The sequence below is a fragment of the Pezoporus occidentalis genome, unplaced genomic scaffold, assembly GCF_034315485.1.
Source record: "Pezoporus occidentalis ecotype Australia unplaced genomic scaffold, CSIRO_AGI_Poc_V1 ctg8, whole genome shotgun sequence".
Lineage (NCBI taxonomy): Eukaryota > Metazoa > Chordata > Aves > Psittaciformes > Psittacidae > Pezoporus > Pezoporus occidentalis.
Window position 1 is genome coordinate 3,723,787 of NW_026916158.1, and position 17,063 is coordinate 3,740,849.

The window sequence follows — 17,063 nt, forward strand, 5'->3', positions numbered from 1 at the left end:
GTGCCCAGTTTAGTGGGTGCATGTTTTCTTTCCTCTGTCTTCAGTTTCTGTGGACTACTGTGACAATGAAAATTGATAGGGCCTTTATTTTCTCATATTGCCTCTCAGCTCAGGTCCAGGCTGGAGCTATGTCACAGCCTGGACCTGAGCTGAGAGGCAGTACGAGCAGTTAATTTTTTGAGGTTGTTTTTTTTTTCCCCCTGCTGTCATTGCCACTTGGGCTTTCTTTTATTGTATGGGTTCTGCCCTGAAATGCATCTGGTCCCTAAGACTCTGGTCCTTTCTCATTAAGAGATCCCACCAGATCCCATTGAGAAGATGCACCCAGTGCAAGAGCTCTGTTTACTTACCTGTGGTGAACAGTTGAACAGGGTGTTTGAAGCAATATTTTTAATAAAAGCATAACTAACACAACTGATAGCATAGTATCAACTCTTTACATTTCCCCTCCCTAGTGAGCTTAATCTGCTCTAAGCCTTAAACAGGCACAAGGCTAAAAAGGTTAATAAACTTTTGTGATTTCTTACAGATAATGATCACAAATAATGGAAAAACATTCCTTTACAGGAAGAAAACAACCTTAATCAAATGCTTTTTCTTAGATCCTTAGCAACTGGAGGGAAGAACGGTACCAGGATGATGTTAAAGCTAGGCAAATGATGCATGAAGCCCTACAACTTCGTCTTAATTTGGTAAGAAAACCTTCTGTGGTTATCCTGATGTTATATAAAGATGTAACAGCTACTCTGGAACAGGTGGTGAGGAGTGGGAAGTACCGTGCCAGGGTGTTGCATAGGCCAGGGCTTCCTGAGAGCTTGCAACTGAGTCCTGCAGCTCCCAGCCTGGGCATCAGCCACCTCTACTGGGATGGGGATGTGCTGAGGCCACACAAGGACATCAGCCCACTGTGCAGGCTAAGGATCAGGCCCGGTGAGGGCAGCCAGGGTCACATGCAGCACTGGCATGGCCAGGCGGGGCCATGGGGATGGGCTCAAGCTCCTGGCTTGGTGCTCCTGGGTCGGGGTGGGATTAGCCCCAGGTGGGGCTGGCCAGGGACAGCAAGGGCTGTTAGTACCCCTCTGCCCTGACACAAGGATGTCTCTGCTCCATTCGTGGTTGTCTCTATTCTTTCTGTTTCTCTTGTTTCATCTAGTGCCTCCTGACCATAATGTTTGGACATTAATCATATAAAATGAATGGGAATGGCACCCCATACCTTTTTTTGTGTCCTTTATTTTTGTGGTGCTTTCATCCTTTCAGTGTCCCTGGAACCTCAGAAATGTATTGTCTTTTTGTGGATGTTCCAGGCCACTGCCCACTGATGTTTTATCCCCATGTAACAAGCAAGGATTTTATGGAACTGGGCAGTCAATATAGTTGAGACTTTCAGAGCTCCCAGGGAATGTAACATTTGGCTATTTAACTTCCATGTGCAATTTCAGTTGCTATTATTTGGATGCATGTATTAACTTAGAAAGTTTCCATTGAGTTCTCTAGGGTCCCACATCTCTTGAAACCTGTGTACCAGAGGTCAGGGCCACCACAGCTTGTTTAGCACAGTGCAGTAGGATTGCGGAGGCCAAATAAGGGAGCACCAAGGTAGGACTAACACTGCAGTGTTGTTCTCTTTGTGTCTCTTTGTAAGCTGCTTAGATCCAGCTGTGCAACTAGAGGGTTAACCATAGCCTTTGCACTGCTCCTGGTTCAGGTCAAGGGGACTTCGGCCAGCTGTGACAAGCCTTGGGATCACTGTGGCTGCACTTAAAGAGCAAAATGTCTCCTTGTCAGAGCCAAGGCATGTTTTACAGTATCACGCTACGCTGGTAGCAATAGTGAAAAATTGTTCATGGTGTAAAATACATCTTTTAGCAGTTTTCATTTTCAGTCAATGCTATATTGTTCTTCAGATCTATTTTCTCTTTGCATTGGACATTATTGTCTAATTTTTGGGTGTGAGAAAGTGATAACTAGAAGGTTTTAATTTGACACTATTTCAGTTCTGAGAATTTTTTCACTGACTTAAATTTGTTGCATTAAACATGAAATTGAAGATACAAAACTGAAAGAGAAGAGTAATAATATTCTGCTTTTCTATAGCTCCTTAGGATAAGCTTTTTTCTGGGAACATGGGGTGGGTAGGAAACATTTAAAGTCAGCACTTCAAGGTGGCATTCAGCACACAAGAACTTGTAGGACTGGAAGGAGGTTTTATTCATAAGTAATCCATTTGATAAGGGAAGCTTGCCTCTGTGAGATACATGCAGAACCTTGCTGTGTGTTGTGTTATTTTGCAGGTAGGTGGCATGTTTGACACTGTGCAGAGGAGTACCCAGTGGACCACAGACTGGGCACTTCTGCTCCTCCAGATAATCACTTCAGGAACTGTTGATTTGCAGACCAACAAGTACGTCTGCACTATTCAAACAAGCTAATTCATGTCCTTAGTGCTTTTAAGTTTAGGTGGCATGTATGTTATTGTTGTGTTTTTCTTACTATTACCCTACTACTGCTTGAGTGCAATTTCTCTGTTTAGTGCTGGTCTTGTTTGGGGAGGTACCTCTGTTTTGGAAAGCACTGGAGCCACTATTTACACTCTTCCTTAACAAGCACACACCTGAGTGGTTCCCGAAGTTGGAGCCTGTCGTTCCCAATGACTGTCTGTTAGCAGTTTGTGCTGTTTGTAACTCTGTTGTATGTGTTGACAGTCCACCTGCATGTATATGCTGAGGCTTATGCATGCAAGCTGAGGTGTGTGTCTGTGCAGAAAGCACTGAAAAACCCAGCTTCTCTGAAGGGCTGCACTTGTGGCCTTTGCTGTATCTGTCCCTGGATCTCTTGGCAATCAGTAGTTCTCAGGGTAATACTTGTCTTTACTCCTAGCGAACTGTTCACAACTGTGCTCGATATGCTGGGTGTCCTCATCAACGGGACACTTGCCTCAGACTTGTCGAACGCTTCCCAAGGAGGGCCTGAGGAAAACAAAAGGGCTTACATGAATTTAGTGAAAAAATTAAAAGTAAGTGTTATGTCTTGTTGTTTTCAGCATTTCTTTTGAGTTGCATTGTGCCTGTGTTTTAGTCCTGTTGCTTCTAGTGTGTGGGAAGGCCTCTGGAAAAAGAGGAGAGATTGAAACAGACCTAAGTGATAACATGGGAAAAAAGAAAAGAAAATAAGAATACAGGAATGTGGGGGCGGGAAGACAGATTTTCAGTGTTTTCTTCATATTAAATTGAAATTGGTGACCCTGCAAGATGCTTAGTTACTTTTATTCATGTTTGAGACATTAAATTTGTGTTACACATTTTCTGTGTTCTGTATAAACAAGAGATGAAAAGATAAATTCTAAAAAGCCCCCAAACCCAGCAAAAAAACCCAGCAAAACCTTGTAAAGCCACTTGTTTAGATTTATCAGAAGTACAAGGAAACGACTCATGCAGAAACTGGACACTTTCTAATAGTGAAAGCAGTGCAGTGTGTCTCTCTCCCCTCCTCCTTGTTTGATTGATGGATTTATTTGTTCTCTAGAAAGAGCTGGGAGACAAGCGGTCGGAAAGCATTGACAAGGTTCGCCAGCTGCTCCCTTTGCCGAAGCAGACATGTGATATTATCACTTGTGAGCCAATGGGATCCTTGATAGACACCAAGGGGAACAAAATTGCAGGATTTGACTCCATTGATAAGAAACAGGCAAGAGTAAATGTTTGCTTTCATCTCAGGTTTTCCATGCTTTTTGAAGTGTAGGAAATTCAAGCAAACACATACAACTTGGACAGTACATGCGTCTATATGCAGTAACATGAAAGCATTGCACTTCTGCTTTAATTCTGCTTCTGGTGCACTCTCAGTCATTACTAAACCTTCAGCCACAGTGATGCAGTCTCTTTTAAAGAAACAGGCAGGCATTCCATGAGATTGGTACCAAAAGAGGAAAACCTGGCCTATTGAATAGTACCTTTAAAAAAAGTTGCCAATGACAGACTGTTTTTAGAATCAAATACATTTCTGTTCCAAATATCGTTGCACAGTTTTTGTTAACATGATCCATGTGAAAGTCCTCAGGGAGAGTGAAACCAGGAGTGGATTTAGAGGCACGTGGAGAGTTGTTACACCACAGCCAAAGGGGTTTGAGCATCCTCTTGTGACTGGGACCATGCACCAGCATCACCACCCCTGCAGCAGAACTGGAAACATCCCATCCCACTCTCCCTGACAACTCACTGCAGAGTCTTGGAGCTTTAGATAGATGATGTGCATCTTTATTGGAAACAGTTTTATGCCACTTGTACAAATTCAAGAGTTTGGATAACCTTTTGCTTTCTGATTTGTTTAAACTTCAGTCATTACATTTGCTGCATGCCCACCCTTGTTATATCTGCAGAGTACACAGTCAATTTGCAACTGCTAATGGGATGAGTGTTTACATAAGCTTGCTCAGTTCTACGATACAGGGTCTTCACTGATAATATCAAATTCACAAAAGTTTCCTAAAAGGAAATGACATTTGACTTGGAGTTGAAAAGCAGCAGCTCTTAAAAAAAGTATTTGTTTTTCAAGCACAGTCCTATATTTGAGAGCTCGTTTCACTGGGGAACCTTTTGACCTCCTGGGAGGGAGATGGAGGGTGATTGATCCTGCTTCCAAAAGACGGGGGGGGGGGAGGGGGGAAGTGTATTAGTTATTTTGGGTTTATTTGGAATACAAAGGGATGCGTAACTTTTGAAGTGAATTTATGGTACTATAGTGGCAGGCTTGGATAGAGGTTAAAATCCCACCCGTATGTGTTTGGTACATTGGATTTTGTGGAGGAAAAAAATCCTTACTGGATTTTTCTGACTCAGATGATACAGAAAGCATCTGCTCTAGTGTTCAGCTTTCTTAAAATACGAACTTCACTTTTATTCTGAAACAGGGTCTTCAGGTTTCAACCAAACAAAAGGTGTCCCCTTGGGATTTATTTGAAGGTCACAAAAATCCTGCTCCTCTTTCCTGGGCATGGTTTGGTACAGTTCGTGTCGACAGGAAAGTGATCAAATATGAGGAGCAGCAGCATCTCCTCCTGTACCACATGCACAACAAACCCAAGCCACGGAGTTACTACCTCGAGCCCTTACCCCTTCCTCCAGAGGAGGAGGAGGAAGAGCCCACCACACCTGTGTCTCAGGAACCAGAAAGAAAGTCAGGAGAGTTCTCTGATCAGGGAAAACATGCCATGGATGATGAGAAGAAGGCAAAAAACAGGAAGCGAAAGTCAAAGTCAAGTTCAAGGGCTGATGTAAGTTGTTGATGCCCCATACAAAACTTGAATATCTCACTGAAGCATCTGATGTTGCATGGTGCTGTCATAGCTGCCTTCAAAAATTGCTCTGCACCAAGAGGAGAGAGTCCCAATAAAGGGAATGAATGAAATGGTCAAGAGGAGGGTGGATTCCTACCAAATATAGCTTAGGGTAGAAGTGTAATATATTTAGGACATTATGTGCTGTGTAAAATATGCTAGATTGGATCTTACTAAATATTATTCAGGTTCTGTATATGCTTTCATTTGATGTAAAGTACAGCTGTTACTGTTCATATCCATTTCTAAAATTCCTCCTGTTCAAATTACATTGAGAGCAAACATGTTGGTTTAAACCCTGGTTCCATTCAAATGTAAGCGGATTTGAAAGAGGTTCTTTCACACAGATAAACTGGTTTACTCTGCAGTTTGTTCTGGTTTCTGAGAAGCTTTCCCTTTTAGTTTTTATTGGGTTTTGAGGTGTGGGTTCCTAAGCTGAAGAATCATTAGAGCAAAGGTTTGAAAAACATCCCTGGCACCACCCAAATAATAATGTGTGTTTCCAGAAGCAGCATTCTGTGCAATTACATCCTCTTCACACTGCTGCCAGCATTTGTACATGCTGTAGATGTGAGTGTTCTGTCAGCATCCAGCTGGTTTGTCTACAAGTTGCGTTTTCAGTTGCTATAATTTTAAGATCATTTTCTGACCTTTTTGATGTTTCAGTTAAGTTATTCTTGTAATTTCTATGCTGATACAGTAAGCAGCCCTTGTGCTATACCTGATCATAGCATAGAGAAAATACTTGCTAATAACGTAAAAATGGATGGTGTGTGCATGAAGTTATTCATGTTAATTGCCTGTGGGCAGTCTGAGACTTTATCTGGTTTTTACATCATTGCAAATGACAATGGGAACTGTCTCTGTCCTTTAATAATTTAGTAGGAAGATTGGCATTATTTATGAGTTAGTAAGGTATGAATGTCAGTAACATTCACTTTTGCTGTATATCTTAAGGAATATCCCCAGAACAACTTATACAGAGTGCCTCCCACCTACTCCCCAGTCTCCTCCCAAGTGATGCATCCTCCGCAGCCTGCCTTGTGGGGTTACAGTATCATGGGCCAGACACAGCAGCCAGGCTTCTTTGTGCAGAACCAGCCCCTCCCACCAGGTATGGGTAAACTTTGTATTCACAAACATGTGGCTTGGTGTATGTGGCAAAAGTTGACTTCTTGTAATCACGTTTTGTCTCTGACTTTCCCTGAAGTAAGCTGTGTCTGCTGAGGCCATTTATTTCATTCCTTAGTTAGCCCTTCTATTTTTTAGGGCTTTCTGTTATCAGTTGTAGATCTATCTCTATTAAGCTATTAAACTTTTTTGGTGGATAAGCAAAAATGACCTACTGGGATGATAGTATAAGAAAGCTGGTAGAAGTTCAGTAAGGAGTCAGTAAGGAGAGGGATGATTGAAAAGAAAGAATGACCTTTGGGGGTTATTTCTTCTTTGATTCATGTCAGGAGCTATGGGTGCTAATTTGGCATCTACTGTATGGAATAAATAAATCCACGGGCTCACATTTTTTTTGACATTTGTGCTTGTGATATGTGCATAATTTTTCTGTAGGATTGTTTTGTTTCTTCCAGTTAATATGCATACAGTTTAACATAGGTATTTTACTTTCTCTAGGGGGCAGCAGTTTATGATGTTTTGAGAGATCCTATTGTGTCCTTGTCCGATAGTATGCAGGAGAATTTTAGAAGTTTGGTTCCAACTATAAATGTTAACTATTTTTTCGGAAGTTCCCAGTACAACTAGATCTGTATTTTAAGTGTGTAAAAGTCTTCAGAATATACCAGACTGTGTCTAAAAAGTTTAAGGAGATGATGATATTGAAAACAAACACATAAAATCACCTTTGTAAGTCTGACATAGATACATGATTTTTATCAAATAGCATAGAGTGCATAAATTACTGCCATCTCATTATAAAATTGGTGTGACATAATAAGCTGCTCATACCGTGCTTTTGATCTGACATGCAACTTTTGTTCATCAGTAGTAAGCACACGTTTTATGTGATGTAGAACATGCAACAGCCTTTTCACTTTTCTCTCTCATTTGCAAGTGACAATCTTCAAAATTATTTTGCTTGTTTCATTTTTCAGGCCAGTAATCTGGTTTAATCTAGTTCACTGTCTGCCTTTACAGAGAGAAGTTTACATCTTTATTGTAGAGCTAACCAAATAGGAGCTGATGAATTAGCAGTGATCTGTACCAACAACACTCTCACGGAAGGCAGAGAACGCATTTATGTTTTGGGTGGTTTTAGGTGGTTCCAGGCTGGATCCGACAGGCTCCTTTGTTCCAACTAATACGAAGCAAGCCCTGTCGAACATGCTGCAGCGGCGCTCTGGCACCATGATGCAGCCCCCCTCTATCCATGCAATCACGCCTCAGCAGCAGTTGCTCCAGATGAAACTCCTGCAGCAAGAGCAGCAGCAGCAGCGGCTCCTCAGGCAGCAAGCACAGTCACGGTCTCTCCAACAGGTTTGTCCAAACACCTAACTCTGAAGAACAACACAGTGTTTCTGCCTTACATCGGGGCTGCTTGCTCTGCGTAGACTTACAGAGCAGGGAGCCAGTGGTATTGACAATTAGAATAATTCCCCAAATATTGCTTAACCAGGGCCATCTGCTTTGAAACTTCATCTGCCCTTTCGTCTCTTAGTCTGTTCTATTTTTCCTGTGTTTTGTAACATCAGGTTTTCTTCTGCTACTTGATGGTATTCTTGTTCCCTGTTGTGTCGCAGAGGCCTTCCTAATGGAATTGCATGGTGCTGCGTACAACCAAGCTACGCATATGCAGCAGGGGCCCAGCAATGCTCCTCACAATTAAAAACCCAGGAAGTCCATCAGGAGCTGTTTCCGTACATGTGCGCACACAGACACTTTTGTGTTCTCTAGAAATAGCTGGTATTTCTTCTAACATTTTTGCAGAGTACAGCTGCCGTGTGCCAAACCGCACGTGGCTGTTGTGCAACACCCTTCAGAGCCTGAGCGAGTTTTCAGAGCATTGCTGCAGATAGGCTGCTTTAGAACAGATGGTGTAAGAACAGAAAATTGTTTTTGGATCCCAGATAAACAGCAATGTGTGTACAGTAGTTGATGGTAAAACCAATAACTTTTCTTCTTTATTTTAAAGTCCTTCTGTACCCATTCTTACCCTCACTGAAGTATATATTATATTGCTGTTATACTATCTTGTCTTCAAACTCTGTGATGTGCCCACTTTGCCCAAAATAGTAAAAATTTTCAGCAAGTCTCCTCATAATTTCTCCCACGCTGTCTCTATTTTGTTCCAGCTCTTTCCTTATCCTCCTCACCCCTCTTTCAGACTCCCTGCAAAGCCCTCTGTGGTGCTTAAATTGCTGATGGGCTATAATAGTTCATAATTCATAATTGTGAACTATGTTCATAATTGTGAAACCAGGATTTTCCTGTTTCAAAGAACCCTCCCTCTCCAAGCTCCAGATGTGTGTTTTATCATATCAGTGGTACAGTGGATATTTGATCACTCATTAGTGTCTTGTGGGCACTATGAGGTACTCAGGATTAGGTACTCTACATGTTAAGGTACTGGGCTTTGTGGTGAGCCATTGCTTCTTACTTATTAGAAACCTGGTGGTATTTTTTACATTAGGCAATAATCTCACTATTTTACTGTTAGGTCCAACTAGCTTTCAATTACTATTATAGAATACAGGCTTCAATGACAGCCTTGAGGAAACAAATGATGATCACTGCCTATGGCTAGGGAATCAAAAAGTAGTAACTGAAGATCTAAAATAACACATCATTTTCACATTTAAGAAGTGCTGTTGTTTAACATTATCATGTTTGGAGGAAAAAGGATGTTGCATTTCCCTTTTCGTTTAAAACAGGAATATTATCTGAGGTGTTAAGAACAACAGTTCACTTCTGCTCTGAAGCATGGCATAGACAGGTTGTCAGTAGGGAGAATAAACTTATCATGAAGACATGCATCCATGCCTAAATAAGATTAATAAGCTGTCTATGATTAATTTTTTCATAAAATTTGGATCAAACTGTTAGAATGCAACAGTAAAAAATTAAAAGTTGCACTAAAGTTCAGCAGTGTAGGTTCAGATGCCTGTTTCACCTAAGGTGCGACACATGCTGGATGTTCATCAGTCAGCCGTTCTGTGTCAGCTGTGTTTTTATTTCAGCCATAAAACAGCTACAAGTTAAACAGATGTAAAGGAAAGTCAAACCAGAGCTATCCAAACCCAAACTTTGTTTCCCAGTTACTTCCACAGAGTGGCATAGTTGTCTGTTGTCGTCTGCTGGAGGCAGGTGGACACATTGTTTTCTCTCTGCTTCTAACATTTTGCCTTACTGGATGTTTGGGAAGCCTGACATGTGAAAACTATCCCTGTAGTGAAATGAATTAACATTCCACCAGGCTGGCCTCTTCGCTTTCTTTGTTGTGGAAGCCTGTGCTGGCAATGCTGACACCAGAGAACCCCTCCGAGGTCCCAATGGCCCAGGGCTCTGCATGCTCCCAGCAGTGGGGGCTGCCCCAGAGGTGCTCTAGGTCAGAAATGCATCCCTGGGTAGCTTGCAGTAGTTCTTCCTGTGGTCCTGGATTTAGAATAGGAAGAGCTATTAGCAGTGAAGAACCTGGAGGTCATAATTGAAAATTTAGGAACAAGATGGTTTGTAAGCATTGCTACTGTGTGCTGTATGTTGTTAGGTGGAGCTTAAATAAGGAAGGTTTTTATGTTTCTGCCCCTGCAGAATGAAATTACCTACTCAGCTTGAAGTCACTAGCAGGGGTCTGGACAGTTCTGCAAAACCAGTGCAGAAGGGTTCTGCTCCTCAGTGCTGTGCTGCACTTGCTGTGCTCTTGAAAACAAATAGCTGTGGTGCCAGATCTTTAATAAGTATGACTTGTTAAAAAAAAAATGCTGAGTATTATGTATAGAGCTATTAATAGGCTCCTGTGGATGAGGAGTCCTTCTACATTTAGAGTTTCTGTTCGTAAATTTAATAAAGGTATTGAGCATTAAAACCACCTAAAAGAACCTTGTTGGCATTCCTAAATGCCATTCCTAAACAGCATTTTGAGTACCTACAGGTGAACTCTGTAAAGGTGCTGTACTGCTCCACTAACAGACCAAGCCTAACTGTACATATTCTTCATATTTGCTATTTTCTCGCCTGTCCTTTTCTTTAGGATGTCTGTAGCACTGCTGTATCCCTTCAGGATGGCTTTGACAACATAATGGTAACCGCCTTGAGACTGTGAACTTCTCCTTATTTTTTCTTTTGCACAGACATGCGTGCATTTCAACACACAGGCTGCACACTTTGCTTTTGGTACGAATGATGCGCTTTGGCACTCCTCTCACCTAGGTAATGCGGTGCCTGCATGTGGAAGGCTGTGAATAATACACTTGCACACACAGAATATTTTTTTCTTATAAATATTTCCTATAACTGCATCATTGATTTTTTTTTTTTTTTTTTTTCCTTTTCTGTTGTGTTTCTCCCTGTGAAAGATTGGAAATAGCTGCAAGATCTATCTGATGCCATGTTCATCTAAGCATGGCTGGTGTGGTCGTCTTGCCCTCATCTCCAAAACAAGTAACAGTTAACACCTGTTAAATTATTAGATTTCATAGAATTCAGTCATTTCTGGGGAAAAAAAACAACGCCATGAAGTTTAATCCCTAATACCTGTGTTGGAAAGCTTTCTAGATACTAATTTCAAAGTTAGTTTGCAGGACTTTCATCCTTCTTTAGGGAAACCACAATGTTGTTAAAAGCACTCATTGGAAAGACAAAGCAAAGTGTTTTTAAAAAGGCTTTGCTGCTTACCCCAGTGTTTGTCAGAACAGCATGTCAGAACAGCGTATAGCTCACCGTATTTGCAGTTAATTAGGCACACTTAGATATGTGGCAAATACACAGTGAGGTCTCTCAAATCCATCATCATCATCTTATCTAAATAACTGTTAGCGTTCCACTGACTACTTCTGAAGTCAGATGTGGTCAGATTTTGGTCAAAATCAGTGCCATGTCTGCTTCTATTGCCTTTGCCAGTCCCAGCACCACATAGAAAACAAAATTCCTTCCAGATACACAATAGTTGCATACCTTAACAAGAAAAAGAAGTAAGTTTTGCTTCAATTTAGGATGCGAGCGGAACAAAGAGAATGGTGGCTATTACTGTAACATTACATTGGCATTGAGTAAAACATGTTGGGTTTTTTTCTCCTTTTCTGTTTGTTTGGTTTTTTTTCTGTTTAGTTTTTGTGTGATATGTATGCACAGTTCCTGCTTGCAGCAATTGGCCTGCATGTGTAGTTAACTCATTATTAAATTATGCCTGGAGGGAGAAGTCCCTTTGAATTTAGCAATATCTGCTGCTGCTGCTGCTCAGGAATGCAGAGCTCCCACAGCAAAGGAGCATGCTCAGTGGCCATTTGTGACCATGGAATAAATTGATCTGTCCCCTACCTGATGAGCAGCTTTCAGCTTACATTTCACATGTGGTGGTGTGTGTGTGCTTGTTTGGCCTGGGCAATGGTGCCTTCAGTCTGGGTGTGCTGCTCTTGGGCCTCGTACTCCACTGGCTCTGCTGCTCTGCCCATGCTTTACATAGTGGGGAAGAGATGGGTGGTAACACTCGCCTGTGGCTTCCTGCCCATTGTGTGTCGTGAGGATCATGCAGCTGCTTCTTCAGTATTTTCTTATAGAATTAAGGACTAATCCAATTTCCATTGATGTAACTTCCCCCAACTTTGGAGGGATGCTGTTCCCACTGTGTGGGTATAAGCAAACAAATTTTGCTCCTGAGCACACCAGGTTACCTGTTGCTGAGAGATCCAAAGGACAGTGCATGGAGCAGCACTTTGCAGACCAGCTTCTGCAGAGCCCACAGGGTGATTTGTATTTCTCCGGGGAAAAGCTTAAGGCATGCATTATTCTAGAAATCAGTCATGGTTTTACCAGATTTCATCTTTGGGTGACTTCAAGTTACATCTTCATCTATGCTGTGTTTGGCACCTCATGAAAAAGTTTCATCTTCGATTTGCTCAGAGAAATTATTGTTCTTTTGTTTGTTTATTTTTCTTCTTTTGCCTCTGTTTAAAAAAAGAAAAATCTGATATACTTGAGTATCTTCCCCTGTGCTTGCTGTCATCTGTTTTATGTGCATCCCACCTGCAAGATGTACATTCTGTTCAGTGTTTCAGTTTTCCACCCATCAGGTTGCTGTTTTGAGAGTTTCCCATCTGATTTTGCAGATATTTTTCCCGAAGAACTTAGTTTTGTCTGAACTTTTTTCAGGACTGATGGACGTTACTCTGTTCACACCTCCTGTACTCCCTAATTTTTTTTTTTTTAGAATTTTCTATGAGATATGGCTTGTTTTTAAAACAAATCTGTTGTGTGGCTTATGCTTCCTTAATATAACTTGGAGTATCAGAGCTCTCTGCTCTCTTGTCTGCACCTTAGGGACCCCCGTAGTGGTGGTCCGAGAGCCTAGCTAGGTCAGTCTTCTTTTTGTTTGTTTTTACAAGAAAGGTGGGTATGAAGAATGAATGTGTGACAGCCCTGTGGCACCCTATGGCAGCTTTGCCCCTGGTTTTGCATCTTGACCTCTTTTGTCTGCTCTCTAACCAAAGCACTGGGTAGTTAATCCAGCCCTGGTCACAGCAGGTCATATCTCTTGGGTTTAGATCTCTGTAAGGATGTCCTGATTAAAATAGTAGAGGCTTTGTTAGAGGACTTGGATTTTTTGGATGTTTCTGTGGTGAACTGGGAAGCTACCAGCAGGAAGGACCATTGCTGCTTCCAGCTCATGTCTGCCACTGAGCTTTTTTGAGTAGAATGGATTTTGAAATCATGAGGTGCAGCTGTGCAGCATCATAATCTCACACAAGATACATGCACTTGTTTGTATCCTTGCCAATTTCTCATTCACTAGTTTTTTAAATCTTGGTCCTGAAGTTAAGTCTATAATTATTACTTCTTTTTTCTTCTCTTTTCTGGTGCTTCAGAACACACAAATGCAGTTAAAGGTGAAATCTTCAAATGATTTTCATTAGGTACACATAAATATTTTGGCAATCTGGAATGAACAAATGAGCCTGTATGTTGCTTACAAGTTTGTTTCCAGACTGTACTCGTTGGGAGCTGGAGATGCTTGCATTGCCCACTGATCATACTGGTATGATCAAATTTGCGAATCAGCATTTTGCTTGCTTTGTCTGAGGGAAGGCTAGTAATCAGGTAGCTTGAGAAAGATACCAGCTGTGCTATAACAGAGATTAGCATTCACTCTGAGCTTCCTGTATGATTTAATATACTGTCTTCAAGACAGCTAGAATATTTTTTCCCTAATCCTTTGCAAAGCCCCATTTTAAAGAGTGCCTGTTCTGTAAATGGCTGTTTCTTCACTGCTGCAGTGTTACAGTAGTGTCAGACATCAAGCAAAAGTCAATTCTTCCATCTCCCTATGAGTAAATACAGTTCAGCAGTTTGGTAGTGAGCAGTGGTGCTGTCTTGAAGGAAATCGTCAAGCCTCTCCATGACTCTTTAGGACACAACTTGGTGGGGTTTGCACTCAGAGCTGGACTTGTCTGGGGTGTGGACGCTGTATCTGATGCATGATGTGTCTTTCAGGGTCAGCCAATGGACCAAGCTGCTATTTTCTCTCCACAAGTTCGACCCCCGTCTCAGCTTTCACAGTACCCAGGGTTACAGCACGCTCAGGTACTGCATTACTCCTATGGCATTTCTGCATAAAAACACTTTTAAAATGAGCTCCTTTACCTCCCAGCATGCTCTTCTATGCCTGGGGCGTGCCTCTTGCATGTCGTCTGGAGTAATGAGGCCTTCTGCTAGGAGGCCTCCTGCTAGGATGCTTGTGATCTCTGTCAATACTTTTAATGTAGTCACTTGCCAGTTTTCCCTAATGTTGTTGCTGGTAAAGGCAAGCATATTTCAGCATTAAGCCTTACATATGGCAAGTTATTTGTGAGATAGTGATACCAGTAATTCTTTATTATGTCACAGTCGTGGTATAGTAGAATGGTTTGGGGTGGAAAGGACCTTAAGATCGTCTAATTCGAACTCCCCTGCCATGGGCAGGGATGCCTCACACTAAACCATGCCACCCAAGGATTTGTCCAACCTGGCCTTGAACACCGCCAGGGATGGAGCATTCACAACTTCCCTGGGCAACCCATTCCAGTGCCTCACCACCCTAACAGGAAAGAACTTCTTCCTTATGTCCAGTCTAAACTTCCCCTGTTTAAGTTTTAACCCGTTACCCCTTGTCCTATCACTACAGTCCCTAATGAAGAGTCCCTCCCCAGCATCCTTATAGGCCCCCTTCAGATACTGGAAGGCTGCTATGAGGTCTCCACACGGCCTTCTCTTCTCCAGGCTGAACAGCCCCAACTTTCTCAGCCTGTCTTCATACGGGAGGTGCTCCAGTCCCCTGATCATCCTCATGGCCCTCCTCTGGACTTGTTCCAACAGTTCCATGTCCTTTTTATGTTGAGGACACCAGAACTGCACACAATACTCCAGGTGAGGTCTCATGAGAGCAGAGTAGAGGGGCAGGATCACCTCCTTCGACCTGCTGGTCATGCTCTTTTTGATGCAGCCCAGGATACGGTTGGCTTTCTGGGCTGCAAGCACACACTGCTGGCTCATGTTAAGTTTCTCATTGACCAATACCCCCAAGTCCTTCTCCATAGGGCTGCTCTGAATCTCTTCTCTGCCCAACCTGTAGCTGTGCCTGGGATTGCTCCAACCCAGGTGCAGGACCTTGCACTTTGCACTGTTGAACTTCATGCGGTTGGCATCAGCCCACTTCTCAAGCATGTCAAGGTCCCTCTGGATGGCATTCCTTCCCTCCAGCATATCCACAGAGCTTGGTGTCGTCGGCAACCTTGCTGAGGGTGCACTCAATCCCACTGTCCATGTCAGCAACAAAGATGTTGAACAAGACCGGTCCCAACACCAATCCCTGAGCGACACCACTCGTTACTGGTCTCCAGCCGGACATTGAGCCATTGATGACAACTCTTTGTGTGTGGCCATCCAGCCAGTTCTTTATCCACCCAGTGGTCCATCTATCAAATTGATGTCTCTCCAATTTAGAGACAAGGATGTCGTGTGGGACAGTGTGGAACGCTTTACACAAGTCCAGGTAGATGACATCAACTGCTCTACCCCTGTCCATCAATTCTGTAGCCCCATCATAGAAGGCCACCAAATTGGTCAGGCAGGATTTGCCCTTGGTGAAGCCATGTTGGCTGTCACCAGCCACCTCGTTGGTTTTCATGTGCCCTCCCATGGTTTCCAGGAGAATCTGCTCCATGATAGTGCCTGGCACAGAGGCGAGACTGACTGGTCTGTAGTTTTTCTGGGTCTTCCATTTTCCCCTTCTTGAAAATGGGGGTTATATTTCCCTTTTTCCAGTCGTCGGGAGCTTCACCTGACTGCCATGAGTTTTCAAATATGATGGATAGAGGCTTCGCAACTTCATTTGCCAGCTTCCTCAGGACCCGCAGATGGATTTCATCAGGTCCCATGGACTTGTGCACATTCAGTTTCCTAAGATGATCTTAAACCTGATCCTCTCCTACAGTGGGTCTAAGGTCTTCATTCTCCTAGTCCCTGTATTTGCCTTCCAAGACTTGAGTGGCATGGTTAGAGCACTTGCCAGTGAAGGCTGAGGCAAAGAAGTCTTTGAGAACTTCAGCCTTCTCCAAATCCAGGGTAGCCAGTTCTCCTGAGAGCTTCTGGAAAGGGTCCACATTATTCCTAGTCTGTCTTTTGTTAGCAACACACCTACAGAATCCCTTCCTGTTATCTCTGACATCCCTGGCCAGACTCATTTCTACTGAGCCTCAGCTTTCTTGACCTGGTCCCTAGCTTCCCAGGCAACATCCCTGTATTCTTCCCAGGCTGCCTGTCCTCACTTCCACCTTCTATAAGCTTACTTTTTCCTTCTGAGCTTTCTCAGCAGCGCCTTATCCATCCATGAAGGCCTCCTGGACTTCTTGCCCCATTTTCTTCTTGTCAGGATGCAATGCTCCTGAACTTGTAGCAGGTGATCCTTGCATATCAACCAGCCGTCTTGGGCACTCCTGCCCTCTAGGGCTGCATCCCATGGAACCTTACTGAGCAGGTTCCTGAAGAGGCCAAATTCTGCTCTCTTGAAGTCCAGGGCAGTGAGCTTGCTGCATGCCCTTCTCACTGCTATGAGGATCTTGAACTTGACCATCTCATGATCACTGCAGGCAGGGCTGCTCTGCAGTGTCACATTCCACACGAACTCCCCCTTGTTAGTGAGCATGAGGTCAAGCATGGCACCTCTCCTTGTCAGCTCCTCTATTACTTGCAGGAGGAGGTTGTCTTTCACACAATCAAGGAACCTCCTCGGTTACTTGTGCTGGACTGTACAATACCTCCAATAGATGTCAGAGTGGTTGAAGCCCCCCATGAGGACAAGGGCCTGCAAGCATGAAGCTGCTCCTATCTGTCTTAGAGGGCTTCATTCACACAGTCCTCCTCATCAGGAGTCCTGTACTAAACACCTTCAGTAATGCCCCCCATCGCAGTTCTCCCTTTGACCCTGTCCCCCAAACTCTCTGTTGACTCGTCACCTCTCCCCAGATAGAGGTCCGTACTCTCCAGCCTATCATTGACATAAATTGCTACATCCCCTTACCATCTGCAT

General features: G+C 43.1%; 1 protein-coding gene across 17 annotated transcripts in view; it reads left to right on the forward strand.

The window, feature by feature from the left end:
• The window catches only part of MED12L (mediator complex subunit 12L), a 152,681-nt gene that overhangs the window by 127,055 nt on the left and 8,563 nt on the right, over positions 1-17,063 (forward strand). For 6 of the 17 annotated variants that reach the window (XR_009961656.1, XR_009961658.1, XR_009961657.1 and 3 more), the window contains exons 32-40: positions 603-692; positions 2,295-2,404; positions 2,881-3,016; positions 3,526-3,687; positions 4,910-5,272; positions 6,293-6,449; positions 7,608-7,825; positions 10,536-10,586; positions 13,991-14,080. Coding sequence is in view for 10 of the 17 variants with exons in the window: in XM_062603025.1 (XP_062459009.1) it covers positions 603-692; positions 2,295-2,404; positions 2,881-3,016; positions 3,526-3,687; positions 4,910-5,272; positions 6,293-6,449; positions 7,608-7,825; positions 10,536-10,586; positions 13,991-14,080 (1,377 nt within the window). In the remaining 7 variants the exon portion in view is untranslated. The remainder of the gene's footprint in view (positions 1-602; positions 693-2,294; positions 2,405-2,880; positions 3,017-3,525; positions 3,688-4,909; positions 5,273-6,292; positions 6,450-7,607; positions 7,826-10,535; positions 10,587-13,990; positions 14,081-17,063) is intronic. The other 11 variants (XM_062603027.1, XM_062603021.1, XM_062603022.1 and 8 more) reach the window with 4 other exon arrangements.